Source organism: Eurypyga helias, unplaced genomic scaffold (genome assembly GCF_000690775.1).
Source record: "Eurypyga helias isolate BGI_N326 unplaced genomic scaffold, ASM69077v1 scaffold7198, whole genome shotgun sequence".
NCBI classification, from domain to species: domain Eukaryota; kingdom Metazoa; phylum Chordata; class Aves; order Eurypygiformes; family Eurypygidae; genus Eurypyga; species Eurypyga helias.
The window spans coordinates 37,132-56,660 of NW_010268797.1; the positions used below are offsets into that span (position 1 = coordinate 37,132).

The 19,529-nt window shown below is 39.8% G+C and overlaps 1 protein-coding gene across 1 annotated transcript in view; it reads left to right on the forward strand.

Moving 5' to 3' along the window:
* GPR125 (G protein-coupled receptor 125) overlaps nt 1-18,357 on the forward strand; it is a gene marked incomplete at its 5' end in the record, with an annotated part of 40,063 nt that extends 21,706 nt beyond the window's left edge. Inside the window, 10 exons of the mRNA XM_010157854.1 lie at nt 138-287; nt 3,395-3,556; nt 3,829-4,032; nt 5,123-5,336; nt 5,570-5,778; nt 10,243-10,367; nt 10,901-11,024; nt 12,790-12,935; nt 16,744-16,839; nt 17,037-18,357. Of these exons, the coding sequence (XP_010156156.1) occupies nt 138-287; nt 3,395-3,556; nt 3,829-4,032; nt 5,123-5,336; nt 5,570-5,778; nt 10,243-10,367; nt 10,901-11,024; nt 12,790-12,935; nt 16,744-16,839; nt 17,037-18,279 (2,673 nt within the window). The remainder of the gene's footprint in view (nt 1-137; nt 288-3,394; nt 3,557-3,828; nt 4,033-5,122; nt 5,337-5,569; nt 5,779-10,242; nt 10,368-10,900; nt 11,025-12,789; nt 12,936-16,743; nt 16,840-17,036) is intronic.
* Between the last annotated feature and the right edge of the window lie 1,172 nt (nt 18,358-19,529).

Sequence of the window (19,529 nt, forward strand, 5' to 3'; positions counted from 1 at the left end):
TGGTAGTCCCTGGCTACTTAAAACACTGTGATCCCTGGCGGGTTTGCTATTCTCTTTGGGAACAATGGTTATTTATTTATCGGTGAAGTGTTGTACTTAATTGTCACTCAAAATGCTTATGTTTGTTCCCCGTGTAGATGCCGCTCAACCTCACTAATGCAGTGGCAACAGCAAGACAGCTCTTGGCTTACACTGTTGAAGCAGCAAATTTTTCTGATAAGATGGATGTCATTTTTGTGGCTGAAATGATAGAGAAATTTGGAAGATTTGCTGAAAAATACAAAGAGGTAACTGGATAATTTGCTGTCACTTTAAAGATAATCCAAGTGTTTGTCCTTAAGTATTCTGAGCAGTGAAACCTTCTCAACGTTAGATGCAGGCACTGAGTTAGTGGATTATCAGATTCTATTCCCTGTTTTTGTTTGTTTAGTAGGTCCCTGATGTTGCTGACCCATGGTCACAGACTTTGCATTCGCGCTGAGATGATCCAGCATTCACTGGACCTGTAATGTGAGTAACACCTCTGGTCAGCACTGGAGCAGGGAGATAGGTACAGTAAGTCTGTCTTTATTTAATATGGAGTGGGTCACACAGGTTTTCATTGGTATGTTCTTATCTAAAAATACAAATAATGAAAGCCTCAGAGATCCTCTCAATAATGAATAAAACAAGACTTACCTTCTCCCCTCCTACCATGGTAGGCTGTCTTTATTCAATATTGAGCTGTATCTCTAAGGTTTTCAGTATTCCTATATCTTGCAGGATATAAGATAAGAAATTAAAATAAAATCTTAGAGAACGCTCAGTGTTGGGGAGAAAAATGCGAGTGGTTGAATAGTCCCATCAGTGGCTGGCTAGGAACTCTCTGTTTCACTGCTGAACAGAGGTTATATTGATCTCACTGTACAGTGCATGTTGGGAAGTTGGAGACCACAATGCCTCAATTTTGAACTTGCACCAAAAAAAAGCCAAATTTCCCTGTCCACCCTCACAAACCATAAATGCTGGTTGTATATTCTCTGCAGAATGCCTTGCAGAATTTTCAGGCTAAATCTCCTTTTGATAATCGTAGCTTGGAATTTTTTTTTGGGGTATATTTTTGGGGTATATTTTGGAATTGTACAAGCGGTTCACTAAATGGCTGGTTTTGTACCCAGCCGAAAACAGAAACATGTTTTGGATTGCTGCATGATATGTTACATTGTAAGGATATTGTTTTCTCAGCTGTGATTTAGTGTCTGTAGCATGACACAGTCCGGCATTACGTTGCCATGTTCAAAGGTTAACAGACGATATGGAAAAATCTAAGTTAAATTCAGTCTTTCATTTACTGATAGGAACAGGAGTATGATTTCACTTACTAATTTTGAGTACCTATCAATAAGAATTATTTCTTATTAGGGTATTACTCTACAGGCTTTTCCTTGACACTCTGCCACCTTTTGTCTTCTTAACATTCTTTAGTTTGTATTACAGTGGCTATTCTGAAAGATAAGTACTATAAATTATAAAAAGCTTAATAGCTTTTCCATGTCAGAAGAAGAAACAAACTGAAGGCAGACATTCAGAAATTTCTTATCAGATAGAATGCAGTTGGAAAAACTTGTGTGTACCTTAATAAGCAGGGGAAAGAATAATGTGTAGTATTTGAAAAAAGTGTGAAACAACTGAAGCTGTGGAGCCCTCAATATTAGAAGGATATTGACCACTTGGAGCGAGTCCAGAGGAGGCCACGAAGATGATCAGAGGGCTGGAGCACCTCTGCTATGATGAAAGGCTGCAAGAATTGGGCTTGTTCAGCCTGGAGAAGGGGAGGCTCCGAGGAGACCTCATTGCAGCTTTCCAGTATCTGAAGGGGACCTACAAGGGTGCTGGGAGAGGACTTTTTACAAGAGCCGGTAGCGATAGGACAAGGGGTAATGGGTACAAATTGAAATCAGGGAGGTTTAGATTAGATGTCAGGAAGAAATTCTTCACAGAGAGGGTGGTGAGGCACTGGAACAGGTTGCCCCGAGAAGCTGTGGATGCCCCATCCCTGGAAGTGTTCAAGGCCAGGCTGGATGTGGCTTTGAGCAACCTGGTCTAGTGGAAGGTGTCCCTGCCCATGGCAGGGAGGTTGGAACTAGATGATCTTTAAGGTCCCTTCCAACCCTAACCATTCTATGATTCTATGATTATAAGTCCTGTGACTTCAGGAATTTTAATACTGATAATTTGCTGTAAAGCCACCATTTGCTGATGTGTAAAACATGCTACCAGTTTTCAAGGAGTATTAAGTGGTAATAAGCATCTTCAGTTAATTTACCTGTGATTTGTTCTTGAGAACTTAATGAAAAGGGCTACAGTCTGCAAAGGCAGCTCCAGGCTCCGTGTTAGCTGTTGAGAATGTTTACTGATTGTAGCTTCTGTTCCAAAAAGAGACAGTTCTTAAAACAGTAAATGTTTCTATATATGCCTGTTCTTGCCTTTATTTTTAAATATTTTTAAAAGACGAACAGTGGTCTCTCCTTATTAGTCATATTCTGAAAAGAAATGAGAATTTATGCAGAAAATTCCAGTTCCTCGTTTTCGGCACTGTGAACTGCATTTCAGTCAATTCAACTACAAAATACACGCACGTTCACTTTTGGTCCAGTATGTGTCACTGTTTCTTAAGTGTTGTGAAAATCTGGTGCAGGTCAGTGTTGTCAGTGCTCATTGAGTTTGGTAGACTTGTGGCCTAACTGATTGAATTCCCTTTATACTTTGTACTTGCCTGTCATACAGAAGACAGGGACGGGAGTGTGAGCATAAACTTCCAACAATGCAATTGGCAGTTGGAAAGCAGCTCTGGTACCTAGGGGTGTTTGCTGTCTCTCATGGATACCCTGTGCCCAAAACAGTTCACGAAGAATTGAAGGCAGGCAAGGAAGGAATCAATGAAGAGGCAGATATATAACGAAAGGAAGAGACACAGAGGGGTTGAGTGCAACTTTTTGCCTGTAATCCTCTTTTTTTTTTTTATCTTTCCCCATATAAGCAAACTGTAATTGTTGATTTATAGTTGATTTTATCTTTATGTTAGGTTTAAGGTTGATTTTTAAATAGTCTTTTAAAATAATACATTAGAATGTGGAATATTACATTCCTTGCTTTTAAGAAATCTCTGTATTTCTCATGTTTTTCGAAGTATAACTTAGACAAATTATATTGGCGTAACAGTTTTTGTAGATGGAGGTGAACGTCTGAGTCGGAGTGTTTCAGTATCTCAACGTGACAAGCGGTGGTTGAAATATGAACAACCAATTTCCTTCTGTTTATTGTGCTGCCAAGTCTCTTTGCGTTTTCTGATAATGATCCTACTTCGTGAATGCTTTCGAAGATCTAAAATAGTCTTATTTCTCTTCCCTGTTAGCTTGGTGACGTGATGGTGGACATAGCGAGTAACATTATGTTGGCTGATGAACGTGTTCTGTGGATGGCACAAAGGGAAGCCAAGGCTTGCACTAGAATTGTACAGTGTCTGCAGAAAATTGCGATGTATCGCCTTGCAAATGGAGCACAAGTTTATTCCACTGTAAGTGTAAAATTATTTATTTAGAAGACACATTGCTGGCTCTTGAGTTTCAATAGCTCTCTATTTTTCTTAATAGATGTTGGCATTATCTGAACTGTCTGCTATTTCTGTAGGGAGAATAGGAACACTCTGAACAGATTTATCCCTGCCAGATAAACAGAAACAGTTTTCTGGGTGTGTTTTCCTGTTGTGGCAGAGAAGCCCTTGAAAATTACTGATTATTCTTCCTGTGGTGTGTAGAATTATTTAATGTTTGATTTTTGTCGTCACAGTATTCTCCAAATATTGCTCTCGAGGCTTATGTAATAAAGGCTGCTGCTTTCACTGGGATGACATGCACCGTATTTCAAAAAGTGGCTGCCTCAGACCGTACAGGACTCAGCGATTATGGGAGAAGAGATCCAGATGGAAATCTTGATAAACAATTAAGCTTTAAGTGCAACGTTTCAAATACGTTGTCAAGCCTGGCTTTAAAGGTTGGATACCTGTTGTTTGCTGTCTGACTTTGTAGTATCTTAGATATGAACCATTTGGGATGCAAGCTTGTATTATTGGTTTCTAATGTTAAAGTAACACTTTGATGTAATCCAGAGTAACTGTGAAGAGAGGTAATTAAAAGTGAAAATTATAAGAGTTTGATGATAGAATATGTTTTTAATTATAATAGTTTGACTAGAAAATTTTTTAACGGGCAGAGTTTTTAATGATCAGGTGTGGGATTTTTTTTAAAAAAAACTTAGGTTGAAAGATGCTTTCAGACCTTTCTTGTAATTATAGAAATTGAAATACCTTTTGGTTCATAATAATATTTGGCTGTAGTTTGCTGTATTTTCACCATCCTTACATATTTAAGGGACTGCTAATACCCAATTTAATATGGAAATATTCTGCTGAGTGATAATTTAAATAGGCAGAAATAGAAAATGGACGTGAAAGGTTAATTTTATTTGTGTGTGTGTGCACTTGCACAGACAAATTTATATATGTGGGTGTGTATAGAATGGAAACACTTCCTCCTGTAAAAGTATTTTGTCAGGTACGTTCCCCAGCATGCCGTTTTGCTTTTATCAGTTCATGTGCTTGAACATCACTGCAGGATGTGCGGTTGAAATTACATGTATGTAATCCTGTGAAGCTGCAGGCGTGCTTCCCTACCCAAGTGCAGTTTATATAAAAGTTCTTAATCTGCAAACAGTGTTTCACTTAATGGTACTAATGCAGGATTACAGCATTTCTTTGCTTGTCTTGGTTGCTGCTTCTTGTTGCCAATAGTCTCATCTGGAAACCGCTTGTAAGAGTTTACTGAAACCAACTTCAACCTCACTGTCTGTAGCAAGTAAAGTAACTACCGAATCTTTAACTTTTTTTTTTGAAGTGTTAAGACTTTCATAAGTCAATTCAACCATTTTATCATGGATTACTTGAAAACACTGTCATATAGGTTTGTCCCAATACCTAGGTGGCTAAATGCATTCATCTCTGTCACTGTTGGGTTGGAGAAGTTGCTGACACTCTCTAGAGTTTCATTCTCTCTTTAAAACCTTCTAAAAATATGTTTGTTTCTAGAACACAATAGTAGAAGCTTCTATCCAGCTGCCAGCTTCCCTTTTCACCCAAAAGCAAAAAAGAGAAATCAGACCTGCAGATGAGTCTGTCTACAAGCTTCAGCTTATCGCTTTTCGCAACGGGAAGCTTTTTCCAGCCACCGGAAATTCAACCAATCTGGCTGATGATGGGAAACGCCGTACGGTTGTAACACCAGTAATTCTTACCAAGATAGGTTTGTGGCTTTCCTCATTACTTTTTAATGATCTTTAAAAATAAGAAACGTTTTTGACTCCTTTGTTTCAACTGCTGCATATCTAGCATCTACTGTGTTACACGGTGAGACATTGATGTGCAAATGCATTTCTTTTGTAACAGATGGCTTGTTTCAACCGCTGCGTATCTAATGAGCATCTACTGTGTTACACGGTGAGACATTGATGTGCAAATGCATTTCTTTTGTAACAGATGGCTTAAACCTAGCCAGTCACCATGTTCCTATCAATGTGACACTGCGGCGCATTGCACACGGAGCAGATGCTGTTGCAGCTCAGTGGGACTTCGATCTCCTGAACGGACAAGGGGGATGGATATCTGATGGTTGTCGCATTCTTCTGTCCGATGAAAATATTACAACCATTCAGTGCTACTCCCTCAGCAACTATGCAGTTTTAATGGTATGGCACTCAAAATTACATGTCTCTTTGTGGAACTTAAAAATATTCAGGATGCAGTTCTGTTTGGTTTTTCTTGCATTAAAGACAATGAGCATTCCCATGTTCTGTTTCTTGTAAAAGTAGATATGAGAAATAAATCTTTAGTTTTTGCCTGTGTTGATATAAATGTTGACATAAGATGATGTTTAAGTGGAAATCTGTCAGTGGAATGAACTGCTGAATATGCTAGACACAAAAGAATTTTCATTGGAATTGTACTATATTATAGGAAGGCATTTTAATGAGCTACTTAATCAACTGGGCTTTTATGAATTTTAGTCTAATGGCAGTTTAACGATAGTTTTCTTTCGACTGTTACCTATCTTCTCTGTGTTATGTGAAATTTGTGAGCTTTGTCTGACAGGAGTGTTTGCCTAGAGGTGGTGTTTTGGGCATTTTTTCCAACCGCCCTCCCGTAACCCATAACCAGACATAGATGGCTATTTCACTGCAAATTAGCACTTCATTCACTGCTATGTAGGTCTGTTACGAGAAGACATCGAATGAAAAAGGAAAAATAAAATCAAAACACTTAGTTAATATCCAAATTATTTTGGAAATACACCTTCAAAACAGTATCTGAACTCTAGTCTTAGCAAATGGGTGTCAGTAACATGGTTATACGGTAGTAGTTGAAGGGAGCCAGACACCTTCTTTTAGTGCTCTTTGGTTATAAAGTAGGGTTTCTCCTTCTTCTGTTCCCAGAGCTCTGCATTTCAGATTTTTGTCCTGGGGAAGTTCCCTTTTTGTAGACAGTGACTGTTACCCTGCTCATCGGTCAGCACCGCAGGTGCCAGCGAATAAAATGTGATAAATAAAAGCGGTAGGCTAGTGGGAGACTGAGTGAAACAGTAAGAGGTTTAGGAAATATTAAGTGTAAATCTGGTGTGGGTTTTGTTGTAGTTCATGTGCTCTGTGTGGAATTAAATACCTACTTTTATGTGAGCATACGTGGGAGAAAGAGGATTCCTTTTTTATGATCAGTGCGAGAGAAGTTGTGACTTCTGTTTTGCAACTTAAATTTTGAAAAACGTCCTCTTAAGAGAATTTAGTAAAATGCCAAAAAGCTAAACATAAATAAGACTTACATGGGAAGCGTTTTAGAAGAGCTCAAGGAGAGCAACTTTTCACTATCTCTGAAGGTACTGTTTTAAATTACTTCAAACTGTTCTCATCCTGTAGTTGCCTTCTTTGGTATTTTTAAAATATATAATTCTTTCCTAAAACATAACATCATTATTTAAAATGGAATTAAGCTTCATTTGTATGTGTAGTATGCATGTAAAGAGATTATGCTTAAAATTGGTCACATTTCTGCCATCTGGAGGAAGAAAAATGAAGAGCATATTCAGTCTGCTGCTGTAAATGACTATTTCTAAATTAATGCCTGGTAAGAGGATATCAGTATCTTACTGTGAGTTATGCAGAGAACTGTGGACAACCAGAAATCAAAAAAGTTAGAGGAAGGGGCGGCTTTCTTCCTTTTCTATGCTTGCTCAAGACTGGTATTCCTTAAATACTTAGCTGCTTCTCAAACGTTAGGCTGTAGGGGCTGGAGAGGAGGAGGAGGCGCTCATCTGTTACATGTTCCTGGAACACAGTTAATACACTGCAGAAGCCTGGATGTCTGAAGTACCTGCTGAAAAAGGTTTTAATGATGCCTGTCCATGTATTAACCAAAAAAGCTGCAATAGCTGATTTCATTTGCAGACTGTTATAGCATTGTGAAAGTCTGGGTTCTAGTCCCAGGCTTGCAGGAAGTGTTTTGGGGTTCAGTTTTAGAAGTTTGGCTCTTAATTCAGCAGTTTTCATGAACAGCAAATACATGAACAGTAGTGGCAGGATGGACCTGAATGTGCTATTCCATCATCCTGGCTGGGTGGGCAGTGACTTAAGCAGAGTTAATTCACTTTTTTTTTTAGTCTACTTTACTTTAGTACTTATGTGTGTAGAAGAAAGCAGGTTATAATGTACTGACCCGTCTTCATATATTCGGAACATAAGGTAAAACCCTCTCTGATAAGGAAACCCAGAACTGAACGCCCAGTTTTCTACTCTGGTGTTAGGAAGATAGTGCTACAAAATTCTGTCTTCATTTGGAAATCATTTCAACCACTGTTTAATAATAGAAGAGAAAATCGTGAGGCTGGGTTGAAATCTCATAATTATAGGGCTGAAGCAGTGGAGAGCAGCCAGCAGTGGTAGTTAAGAAGAAATGGAGTAGGTTTATAGTGTAGCTGGTTGGCTATAAACACCCCAGTGTTGTTCTTAGTGTCGTCTCTACTTCTATTTTACTGTAATTCTTTTTTACCAAAGATCACTTTTATTAAGACCAGTTTAGCTGAGAAATAACATTACTAGCTCCTTTCGGTAGGTCTGATCAAAAATGTCAGTGCAGTTGCTAAGAATTCCATTGACTCAGTGGATATTGGGTCAAGGCCTTTGTTAGCTAGGCAAGGCTCACTGACTTTTCTCAAGTGTTTTGGAAGATTTTTACAATAATCTTACAGTTGTAGCACTTGTTCTTGAAGTTCACATAAACACATGCCTGACACCTTGTCTTCAGTGACATTGACAGGTGTGTCAATGCCTGACGTACCTGTCATCAATCTGGACGCAGCAACCAGAATTCTTCAGTTTTACTCCTACATTCACTGGCTGCGTGGGACAGCACATTCGCCCGTGTTTGTAACAGCAGTGGGTTCCTAGCGATCTTCAGCTGGGTATCAACCAGGCCATGGGTGGTGTTGAAATCCAGTGACACTGGCTGCCTGAGGCATAATATCTTATAATCTTGCCTGAAGTGTTTTTTTTCCAGGTGCCAAAGAAAACCCAGTGCATAAAAATCAAACTGAAAATCTGATTAAATCAGTTTGAAATTAACTTGGTGAGTTGGGAATAACAAACATTCTGATGAAAGGACAATTGAAGGAATGGTGGAGAGACTGCTGACTCTAACTTAATCATAAACCTCAGCTCAAGAGCTCTTCTCCTGTCCCTCAAATCAGATTACCCATCTTAACCTTAAAAACCACATTGTTTATCACTGTGTTTTCTCAACACAAACTGAAGCTCCCTCCTTATAATGTTCAGCTGTTCTTTGTGAATCCCAAATTTGTTTTCCTTTTCCCCGGCACAAGTTGAACTTTGCCAAATCTAGAGGTTTGGGTGACTCGCTCAGAATGACGGGTGAGAGAAGTTTCTGTATCCTGACCATTCTGAAAAATCATTTTTTAATAAATTTTTCCACTGATCTTAGTTAAGCAAATTAGTTTTATTTTGTGCTGGAAGGGACTGAAGGGATTTTCTTGTTGTTGTTTTTGGGTTTTTTTCCCCAGTGTTTGGTGGTTTTTCCAGTGTTCATTACTGTTAAGGCAATGGAACCCTAGTAAACTGTAACTGCATCCACAGGGTTATTTTTCCTTGCTGTTCTTGTTAGTAAATGCAAATGTTGCTCCTCAGATGTTACTTGAAATACTGCCAGGCTTTAACAGTCCAAGGTTCCGTTTCATCCTTGCTCCTTGAGTAGTGTTTTAGATGGGTGGGTTCAGAAAACTTGAACAATGCTAAAGAGTTGGATTTTATTTGAGTTATCAACTATCTATTCTGGTCAAACAGCAATCATAGAATAACAGTCTGGTAGGAACATCTGGTTGTCATTTGGTCCAATTTCCTGTTCGAAGCTTGATCAGCTTCAGGTCAGATTGCGTTGCTCCAGGTTGCATTCAGTCAGGCTTTGAGTATCTCCAAGGATGGAGATTACATGGTTGCTCCGGGGAGTATGTGACCACTTTCATCAGAATTATTTTCCTGTATCTAAGTAGGATTTTTCTGTGTTCCCGATAATGTCTATTGCTTCTTTCATTTCATTGTTTGGCTCCAAGAATAGTTTGACTCCATCGTCTGTGCCATCCCAGATGAAGATCTTATTTTCCTTTGCCAAATCTCATGATGTCTTACCAGCCCTCTGGCTCACCAACACCCCTCTGAATGTCCTGCAGTCTCCCCAGTCTGTAGGTCATCTGCAAACATCCTGAGGGCACATTCTGTAGTGTTGTTTGGGTTGTTGCAGAAGGTAATAGTCATAACTGAAACTGTGGTTCTACAAGCTACACGTATTTTTAAGAAGAAAATGGTGTGTGTCTGCAAGCTGCTCACTTCTCTGTATATGCAAGCATATATGGAGCCTAAGTACTCTGACATGTGTGAGACTGCATTTATAGAAGTCAGCCAGAATAGTGGCTATTTGTGGAAGAAAGCCACTAACATCAGAATAATAAATAATTGGAGTGTTGGGGTTGAGAAGGGGGGTGGATTTCATCTACAGGATTCCTGTTGCTGCTTTATTTTGTCCTGCCTGTGCCATTTCCCCCCACAAACTGAATAGATAAGGTGGACTAATGTTAATTTTGTTTTTGTTGTCAGGACTTGACAGGAGCTGAATTATATACACAGCCAGCTGATTTATTGCATCCAGTAATTTATGCCACTGCCATGGTTTTGCTAATGTGCCTGTTGATGATCATTGTCAGTTACATATACCATCACAGGTATGAACCAAAATTACCAGACTAAGAAAATCAGTGTCACACTGCTGAGAAATACTTCTTGGTAGGAACACAGTACAGTAATCTGCATTTGTTGGGGTTTTATTTTCCCTGTAAAATTGGTGTGTGCCAGCTAACAGTTAAGCAGATACCTATTTAATCTCTTCTCTTCAGCTCTCATAACTGTGTATCTCTCTAATTCTTTACTTTTGCTTCATGATGAAAGAAGAAACCACTCAGGAATGATGGTAGAACTTAACAAACTCTTCGACCTTTTACATTTCTGCTGATGTGAAAGCCTGAAGCCTAAAATTTCTGAATCGGGCCCCAAATAGTTGTATAAAGCTAGCTAATAGGAGGAGGGTGTTTTAATTTCTCGTGGTGAAGACCAGAGATTATATTTGATTACAAAGCACGTGTAGTCAAACAATCATTAACAGTAATTATATCTCATTTATCACAAGTGTGTCTTGCTAGTTGGTGAAAGACAATAATGCAGCTGTGGTTTATCTTGTCCAATTTGTTTCTTTTAACAGTGTGATCAGGATCAGTGTAAAAAGCTGGCATATGCTCGTTAACCTGAGCTTTCATATCTTCCTGACATGTGTGATGTTTATTGGAGGCATAACTCAGACCAGGAATGCAAGCATCTGCCAAGCAGTAAGTAAATATGCAAACACTTGAATAAAATCAGTTACCTGTTTCATACTTCTGTATTTGTCTGTATACCCCTCCTTCCTAGCCTCCCACAGAACCGCAGTACTGTACAGGCACTTTCATTAGCATATCAAATTTAGACAAGAAAACCCAATCTTTTCTTTACCTTAAAGTTTTCTCTTGTATTTTCATCCAGCCATGAAGATAAAACTAGTTTTGTTACTTAAAAACTGGAAAAATATTTCAGAAGCGCAACAGAATTTTTTAGCCCAAAGTGCTATCACACACACAAAGTTTTACCTGTTTTATTTTTGAGACTGATTCATTAGAAAATTGTTTTATAGGCCTGTCTGATGGCTTTGCAGACCATGTGAAAATGGATTTCCACGGGTATTAAAATATTTAGTTCCATTAGCTCAGTATAACCTAAAGGGACGGACAGAAAAGCGTCTCAAGTCGAAGACCTGTGCTTTCTCTAAACACACATCACATCTTTATTCAGATTCCTCTTTCAGAGTGATTTCTTCATCTAAGGTTTGGCCAAACTTTGATTCAGTTGCAGTGTTTTGGTATAATAAGACTCTGCTTTGGAGTGATATCAGTGACGTTTTTTTGATGTCGTCTTTTTCTATCCAGCGATTCGTAAATGTTTCTAATCCCTCACTGTCAGATTGCATGCTGCTTTTTGTTTGAGCTCCCAGTAGCTACTGGGTTGACGGGTGAGAGTGTTGCAGTAATGTATGTCCCTAGGCTCTCTCTACAAACGGAGAGACTGCTAGTCTGCGTGCAGGCATGTATATGGAGGTGGGGAAGTAGTTTGACAGAATGTAATCTTTTCTTTTCTTCTTGGAGTCAGTTATCCTCCAAGAGAAACTCTGTGATAAGGATGGCTTGTGTAGAAGTTGTGCTTTTAGTGGTGATTAAAACTTGCAAAAATCCAGGTCCTGTCGTCTTAGCAGACACTAGCGTGTCACCTCTTCCACACGTGTGTGCTGCCGTTGAAGGGAGACGTGAACCCTGCTTCTTGCAGTCACGTCACCTCCGTGCTGGTGTATAAGATAGGAGATGCAGGGCAACCAGACTGCGCCTTTCCTTGACAAAGCCCGAGGAACTCCAGAACTCCTGGAACTTCTTTTATGAAAACAACATTCAGATTATGAAATAATGCAGATCTGATGGACAGCAGTTTCCCTAACAGCAGTGCTCAGTCGGTCTGTGAGGCTGACTGTGCATTAATGTTGGGGCTGGTTAAATAGCTGAAGTATGATACTTTCCTTTTTTGCATTATGTTAAAATAGTTGTGTTTGGCTGTCTGTATTTTGCTACCTGCTACAGAGTTACCACAGTATCTTAGCTTGTTGATCCCTAGTTTCAATATCACTAATATCTGTAATAAAAGACCTTTTTAAAGTGTTCCATAAAATACAGAATTTCCCAAAGTGTGTGATTGATCTGTAATCTTAAATTTGCCTAGCAAAGTTCTTCCAGTGTTACTAAATTTTCCTTCCACTTAGAGGCAGCTGCAGCTGCAGTCCAGACCCAACTGATAGGAAGATGGGTATCCATAACATCCTTTACTTTTTTGAAAACCACAATGACTTGGCATTTAGAACAGTCATAGAAAAACTAAGAGGATTTTCTTCTCTTGAACTGAGCTTTTGAAATTCAGGCTTTACGCAGGTTGCGTGATAAATGAGTAAGTTCGTAACTTGGTAAAAAGGACATGTTTGGTGGTTTGTTATTTTAAGTTTTTAATTTTTTTTTTAAGGTTGGGATAATTCTCCATTATTCCACTCTTGCGACAGTTCTGTGGCTGGGGGTGACGTCTCGTAATATTTACAAGCAAGTAACCAAAAAAGCAAAAAGATGTCAAGATCCTGATGAGCCACCTCCTCCACCCAGACCGATGCTGAGGTGAGCTTGTTATTTGTTTCTGCAACTCATTATTTGCCAGGTTGCTGTGCTTCTGCTCTGACCAGGTAACGTAGTGGGTTACTGCTGTTTTTTTCTAAGTGCCTTTCATAGATTTTCTTTCTAGGCCTGTGAAGTCCCTTCCAGATTTTTCTGTTCTTCAGCATTATGTTGAGGAGGATGAGATGAAGGATGATTGGTCTTAGCATATTGCTGTTGCAGGGCTGTGTTCCTCATTTGTAAATGGTAGTGTAATTGGTAGTGTTTCAGCATCGCTTTGATTGGGACTTCAGATAGCAAAACTTCCCATGAAATGGTCGTAGAAGAAAGAATGTGGAGAATTGTGTTACCAAACAATTAACAAACACTGTAATTTAAGTAAACAGTTTAATATGTTTTCCAAAGATTGCTTACAAATAATTAGAAAAATAGGTTATCTGTCATTCTCAAATGAAAATAGTGTTCTTTGTGAAGCAGTCCTCCTAACACTCTATATTTTTGAAATCGCTGAAATCAGGGAAAAGTAATTATCTGTGAAATACACTCTATGTGAGATTTGTTTTTAATAGAAAAAATTTACATACTTTATTCATATAGCTTACTGAGCCTCTGGATATTAATTAAAAAATGTTAGGCTAAAATTCTCCACAAGGTGGCAGAAGTTGATTAACTTTTCTTAGTTATAGGCAAATTTTAGAAAGCTTAATTTTTAAAGTACAGAGACTGCAGAAAATGAGAAATGCTGTTATGAATATCAACTAAAATTTGCAGTTGTGGAGGAGCATTTAATTGATAGGGTAGAGGGTAGAAGGTTGATATTTTTATGACTTAAGTGCTTTGCTTTCCTTAACTTTTACTATTTTTCTGTTAAGAAAAAAGTAACTCTGTCCTCCTCCCTGTAGGATGTCGTGCCCATGACCAGCTGTGTGCCTGCCAGCAGGGTACTGGAGTGGCTGCCTTAACATCTGTTGTGATTTTTTTTCTTAATCCCTTATTATTTGTCACTGACTTTTTGCTTAGGAAAATGTGACAGTGCAATTAGCAGCCTCACAAGCTCAGGCCTGCATAGGCATAAACGATGCCCCTACCACTTCAGATCTGGACCCCTCACCTGTGACAGTGGTACCAGCTCTGCAGACAAGTATCGGAACAGAGCAAACATGCTTTGTATTTTTTCGGATTCTTTCAATGTCCAACTTCTGACTGAGGAAATCCCTTATCTGCAAGATGTGTGATGTTTTTGCATGGAACAGCTGTAGAAGGATTTTGTTATTTTGTTTTGTTTGGTTAGGGTTTTTTTATTTAAGTGTCTTTTTAAGTTTTATGTTCAAAACACTAGTACCTGTAGTGGCGCAGGGCAGAGTTTTGTGCAAGAGTTTCTTGCTTGTTTGGAACCACTCGCCTACTGTTATCAGGTCTCCTGTCTCTTGAATTTAGAGAGATGAAACCAACTGATTCTGTTTGCCTCCACACTGTTTATGCTCCTCTTCCCATATGGCATTTCAGAATTAAAGGGTCTTTTGGAACAGGAAAAACAAAAGCCCTGATAAATGTATGTAGGTATACATTTTTCTCTTTATTTGCCACAGTAAACAGTTCTGCTTTAAGTTCCTTGTGTTTAAAGATGGTGCCACTTTGCAGTTGGTAGATTGACAATTCCTGTAGGTATTTTCTGAGGGTGGACCTCATACCTCTTAAACTTCTTTCCCCTGTGGCCTAATCCTTTATTTTGGGAAGCTCATTGCCTGTAAGGCAATGGTGGTGGTGGTGATGATGATGCTAATGCAGTGTGTTTATGGGACTTTGTCACAGGTCATGCACAAGGTGGCAAAAGACTCTGAAATGGGTCTGGCGTCCTGCAGAGAGCTGCTGTAGACATCAGAGGGGTGATTAGCTGTGGCTTACAGAAGCCGTGTTGAGAAGACAGTGCAACACTTGGCACTGGTTGGAATTTCTTAACTGTGAAAAACTTTAACATATTGCATTCCCATGCCAGGGAAGAGGGTGTAAAAATGACTGAGGTTCTCAGCTCCCAGTCACAAGGAGGAAATGGAGTTTGTCGTGCAGAAATGGTATTTTGTTCAGGCTCCAACCAAGAACAAAAGGAAATAGTTTCAGGTTGTTCTTATATAAGAACTGCTTTACAAAGAACCTTGCTGAAGGTCTTAACAATTGGAAACTTCACATAAAGAATAAAAGAAAATTAAAAATACAAATATTTGCAATTTTTAATTTAATTTAAAATAAATACAAATATTTGTATTACTGTAATACAAATATGGGGTGAATGTTCTACTTAGAAATGCAGTATTTTGCTACTTGCCTTCTTTCTGTTACCATCATAACACTTCTTATGCACCCCTGTCATTAGATCTGTGTTTCTCTTTTTGATCTGACTTCAGGAAAAGGTTTAGCTTGTACAGGGTTCTGCCCCAAACTCTCACTATTGCTGCATCTCCCCAAAAATATTGCGTGTGTTTTTAAGTTACTGTTCTGTTCGTACAGCTCCTTGCTGCATGATAGTTTTGGTTTGCAGTCTGAGCTCTTGGTTATTGCTGACGACTTACACACAGCAACACACAAGCGGGTGTCAGTAGGTGGTATGGTCCAGGGCCAGCTGTAAGCGTGGTCCCTCCATACAGCGAACTGAATTAGGGCTGCAAACAATCCGTGTTGCTTGACTCTCCCGCCAGTAACAACGTGCCTTGTGTAGAACCAGCCTCACCCAGCTGTTCATGTGTGAGTAGTGGTGCATCTTTGAGGCAATGAGTTAGGAATTTGTAGGGAAGATGAGTAGAGGAAAATTTGCCACAAAGATCTGTTTCATCTGGCCAGGTCCTGTTTGCTACATCAACATGCAGAATAACCAGTGAACACATCTGATCTTTGTAAGATTCAGCAGCAAAGTAACTTATTTAGTGTTCCTAGACTTCCAGGGAAGACTTTACTTTGTGTCTGAAGTGAGAGCGCAGTAGCTTCTGGTCGATAGTCTCGAGTGCAGTGGGAAGGGTCCAGGGCCATCGGCGTAGATGTCCCTTGTTGACAAACCAAACAACCCAACCATATTTCGCGGTGGTAGTTTCCACTGCGTATTGTGACCTGAATTTGGACTGGGTTAACATAAAATGCGGACAGAGTGCAATTAATTGGGATGATTGTCAGCAATTACTGATCGGCCACTAATGAATTCAGTGTCAATTTATAGAAGCTGGAATGAAAAGTTAGGTACCCCAACATCATCTACCCTCGTCCTTGCGAAGGCATCCAGCTTTCATTGACACTACCACACGGGAGCAGGAGCTTACAATGAGATTACAGTCCATGAAAAAGAAATAAAGAAAACGACCAACACCACCCCAAAACCCCTCCACATAAAAACCCCCAAGTAAAAGCGTTCTTATGGCTGGTCTTCTGAAGGTAGCATGTGGAACCTTAGGTAAGTTTATCCCAAGAACAAGATACATATTCCCTGCTATTTTCCTTCTGAGTTTCCATATTTTCTTCGAGCAGTTGACAGCTTTTGATGGCCAGCTTTTGCTTCTTCCTTCTCACTGTGTGTGCCTTTGTTCAGTGTTTTCAAGGGGAGTGAGCAGCAGTGAAAGAGGGTGGTTGACAGCAGGAGGAAAAAATTGTAGTGAGGAAGACTTGGAAAAAATTGGTGTTGCCAAAGCCCAGACCTGTTTCACCCTATTTATTTTCTTAAACAACGTGCGTATTTCCAGAATCCTGGAACGCTCTGCTTTCCTTCATGGTGACTGAATAAAAGCTATTGCCATAAAGCAGCCACTGATACACTGGCTTTGCTTTTCAGGTTCTACCTTATTGGCGGAGGGATCCCTATCATAGTTTGTGGAATAACTGCAGCAGCAAACATCCGAAATTACGGCAGCAGACCTAATGCTCCTTAGTAAGTACCCTGTAACAGAGAGCTCTGTGATAAATTTCATGTGTCCGCTTTCCCAAGTACTCGTTGCAATTAATTCTGATGCTTCCAGAAAATGATACGCAGCCAAGATCATTTCAAAGTTCCTTTAGGAACTGAAAAAACATAAATAACTTTTGAGGAGATGTTAATTTTGATTCTCTGGTTTGTTTCTTTTCCAGTTGCTGGATGACTTGGGAGCCCAGCTTAGGAGCGTTTTATGGACCAGCTAGCTTTATAATTTTCATAAACTGTATGTATTTTCTCAGCATATTCGTACAACTAAAACGTCACCCTGAACGTAAATACGAACTGAAGGAACCCGTTGAGGAACAGCAGCGTCTGGCCACCAATGAACATGGGGAACTGGCTCATCAGGATTCGCTGTCAGTGTCGCTAGTTTCCACGTCGGCTCTGGAGAATGAGCACAGTTTCCAAGCGCAGCTGCTAGGAGTGGGCCTCACTTTGCTTCTATATGTCGCTCTCTGGATCTTTGGAGCTCTGTCCATCTCCCTGTATTATCCCATGGACCTCATCTTCAGCTGTTTTTTTGGGGCAACGTGTTTAAGCCTCAGTGCCTTTCTTCTGGTGCACCATTGCGTTAACAGGGAAGATGTCAGGCACGCGTGGATAACCACTTGCTGCCCTGGCAGGAGTACGTATTCAGTGCAAGTCAACGTGCAGCCCTCCAGTTCCAGTGGAACCAATGGAGAGGCCCCGAAGTGCACCAACAGTAGCGCAGAGTCTTCATGCACAAATAAAAGCGCATCAAGCCTAAAAAATTCTTCTCAGGGCTGTAAACTAACTAACTTACAGGCTGCAGCAGCCCAGTGCCACCCTACTTCACTGCCGCTGAACACAGGGCCTCAGCTTGATAACAGTCTCACGGAGCACTCGGTGGATAACGATATCAAAATGCACGTAGCTCCCTTGGAGGTGCAGTTTCGGACAAACGGACACCCAAGTCGGCATCACAAGAACAGAAGCAAGGGACACCGGGCTAGCAGGCTTGCAGTGCTGAGGGAATATGCTTATGATGTTCCCACGAGCGTGGAAGGGAGCGTGCAAAACGGCTTACCTAAAAGTCGGCAAAGCAACAGCGAAGGGCATTCCAGGAGCCGAAGGGCCTATTTGGCGTATAGAGAGCGTCAGTATAACCAGTCCCAACAGGATAGCAGTGATGCTTGCAGTACGCTTCCAAAAAGTGGCAGAAATACTGAAAAGACAATAGCTACCAACAACAAAAAAGATATTCTAAGGAAACCGATAGCGGTTGAACTTGAAAACCAACAAAAATCTTACGGCTTAAATTTAGCCATTCAGAACGGACCACTTAAAAGCGGAGGTCAGGATGGACCCTTGCTCACTGCAGACAGTACTGGTAACATTAGAACTGGCTTGTGGAAACACGAAACTACTGTGTAGCATTGTAATTCCGTTCCCGGGAACTGTGATTACACATTCCTTAAGGCTGTTAACGCTTTGGGAGACTGTTTACAAACTCCAGGTACTCTGGGCAGGGAGGGAACGAAGATGATCTGCCGAACAATGGGTTGGATGCGTTAAAGTCTTTGCTGTTCCTACAGAGATGAACTCTTGGTGTTTTGTGACTTCTTTTTGAAGCGTCAGTCTTGAGAGAGGCAGAACCTAACTTTGTACGTTTCTATTTGTACTTGTAACCCTGCAGATGTGTCCACAACACATTTCAAATTTGTATTTAAATGTATAATAAATAGTATTTTCCTCAGCAGCCCAATGTTGCACTTATTTGTTGGGTTTTCTTTAAGGATTATTGCACCGAATACCATCTTGATGTTACTGCTTCAGAATCTGAAACTTAGGAGTTTCAGTTATGAAAGAAACTATTTGGCACCTGCAGTAGACAATACAAACAGCTCTATTAGCTGTGCCCAGGGGGGTGTTTGAAATCAAGAAGCTGCGTTTTAAAGTGTGTTTTAGTGTACAGGCACCTCCTTTACTCCAAAACCATTGTCCTCCTCTGCAAGTTAGCTACAGCTTTAGGTGGCTGTGGCTTATTTTAATGTACTTGCAGAGATTTATTTTTTATAATACTCTATTTTGCCCTCATCATTACCTGACTGGGATAGTTTTATTAATTTGTTCTAATAATTTGTAACTGAGAAGGTGAGGAGTACTCACAGACAGTAGGTGCTACTTTGCAAAGTTTGTCAGCACATACCAGTGAAAACTCTTCCAGTTGTAACTGGGGGAGGATAATCGTGCACGTGGTTTTACAGGGGGCAGTGGGTGAGTGTGTGAAAGAGTTTGATCAGTATCCAAAACCAGGGTCCTCGGGTTCACTGTCACTGTATGTGCTGATTCCTGAGAGAGTGTTTTCAGTTAAAAGTTCACTTTTACTCACCTTTTTTATGTGACAGTTGGCAGAATAATCATAGAATCATAGAATGGTTAGGGTTGGAAGGGACCTTAAAGATCATCTTATACATAATCTCTTATATAGCATCTGTGTTAACCTTATCTGCTCTTTTTTTATCAGTTTGAAAAAGCACGTAAATTCCTGCAGTGGAAGTAGCTAAAACATGCAATCTTAGAATAATATAAATCTTGAAAAATAAAAGTTGTAGCTAAATGAAACTCAAATTTAATTGCAGTATAATTACAAAAATTAGTGTTAAGGTCAAAATATTTTATGT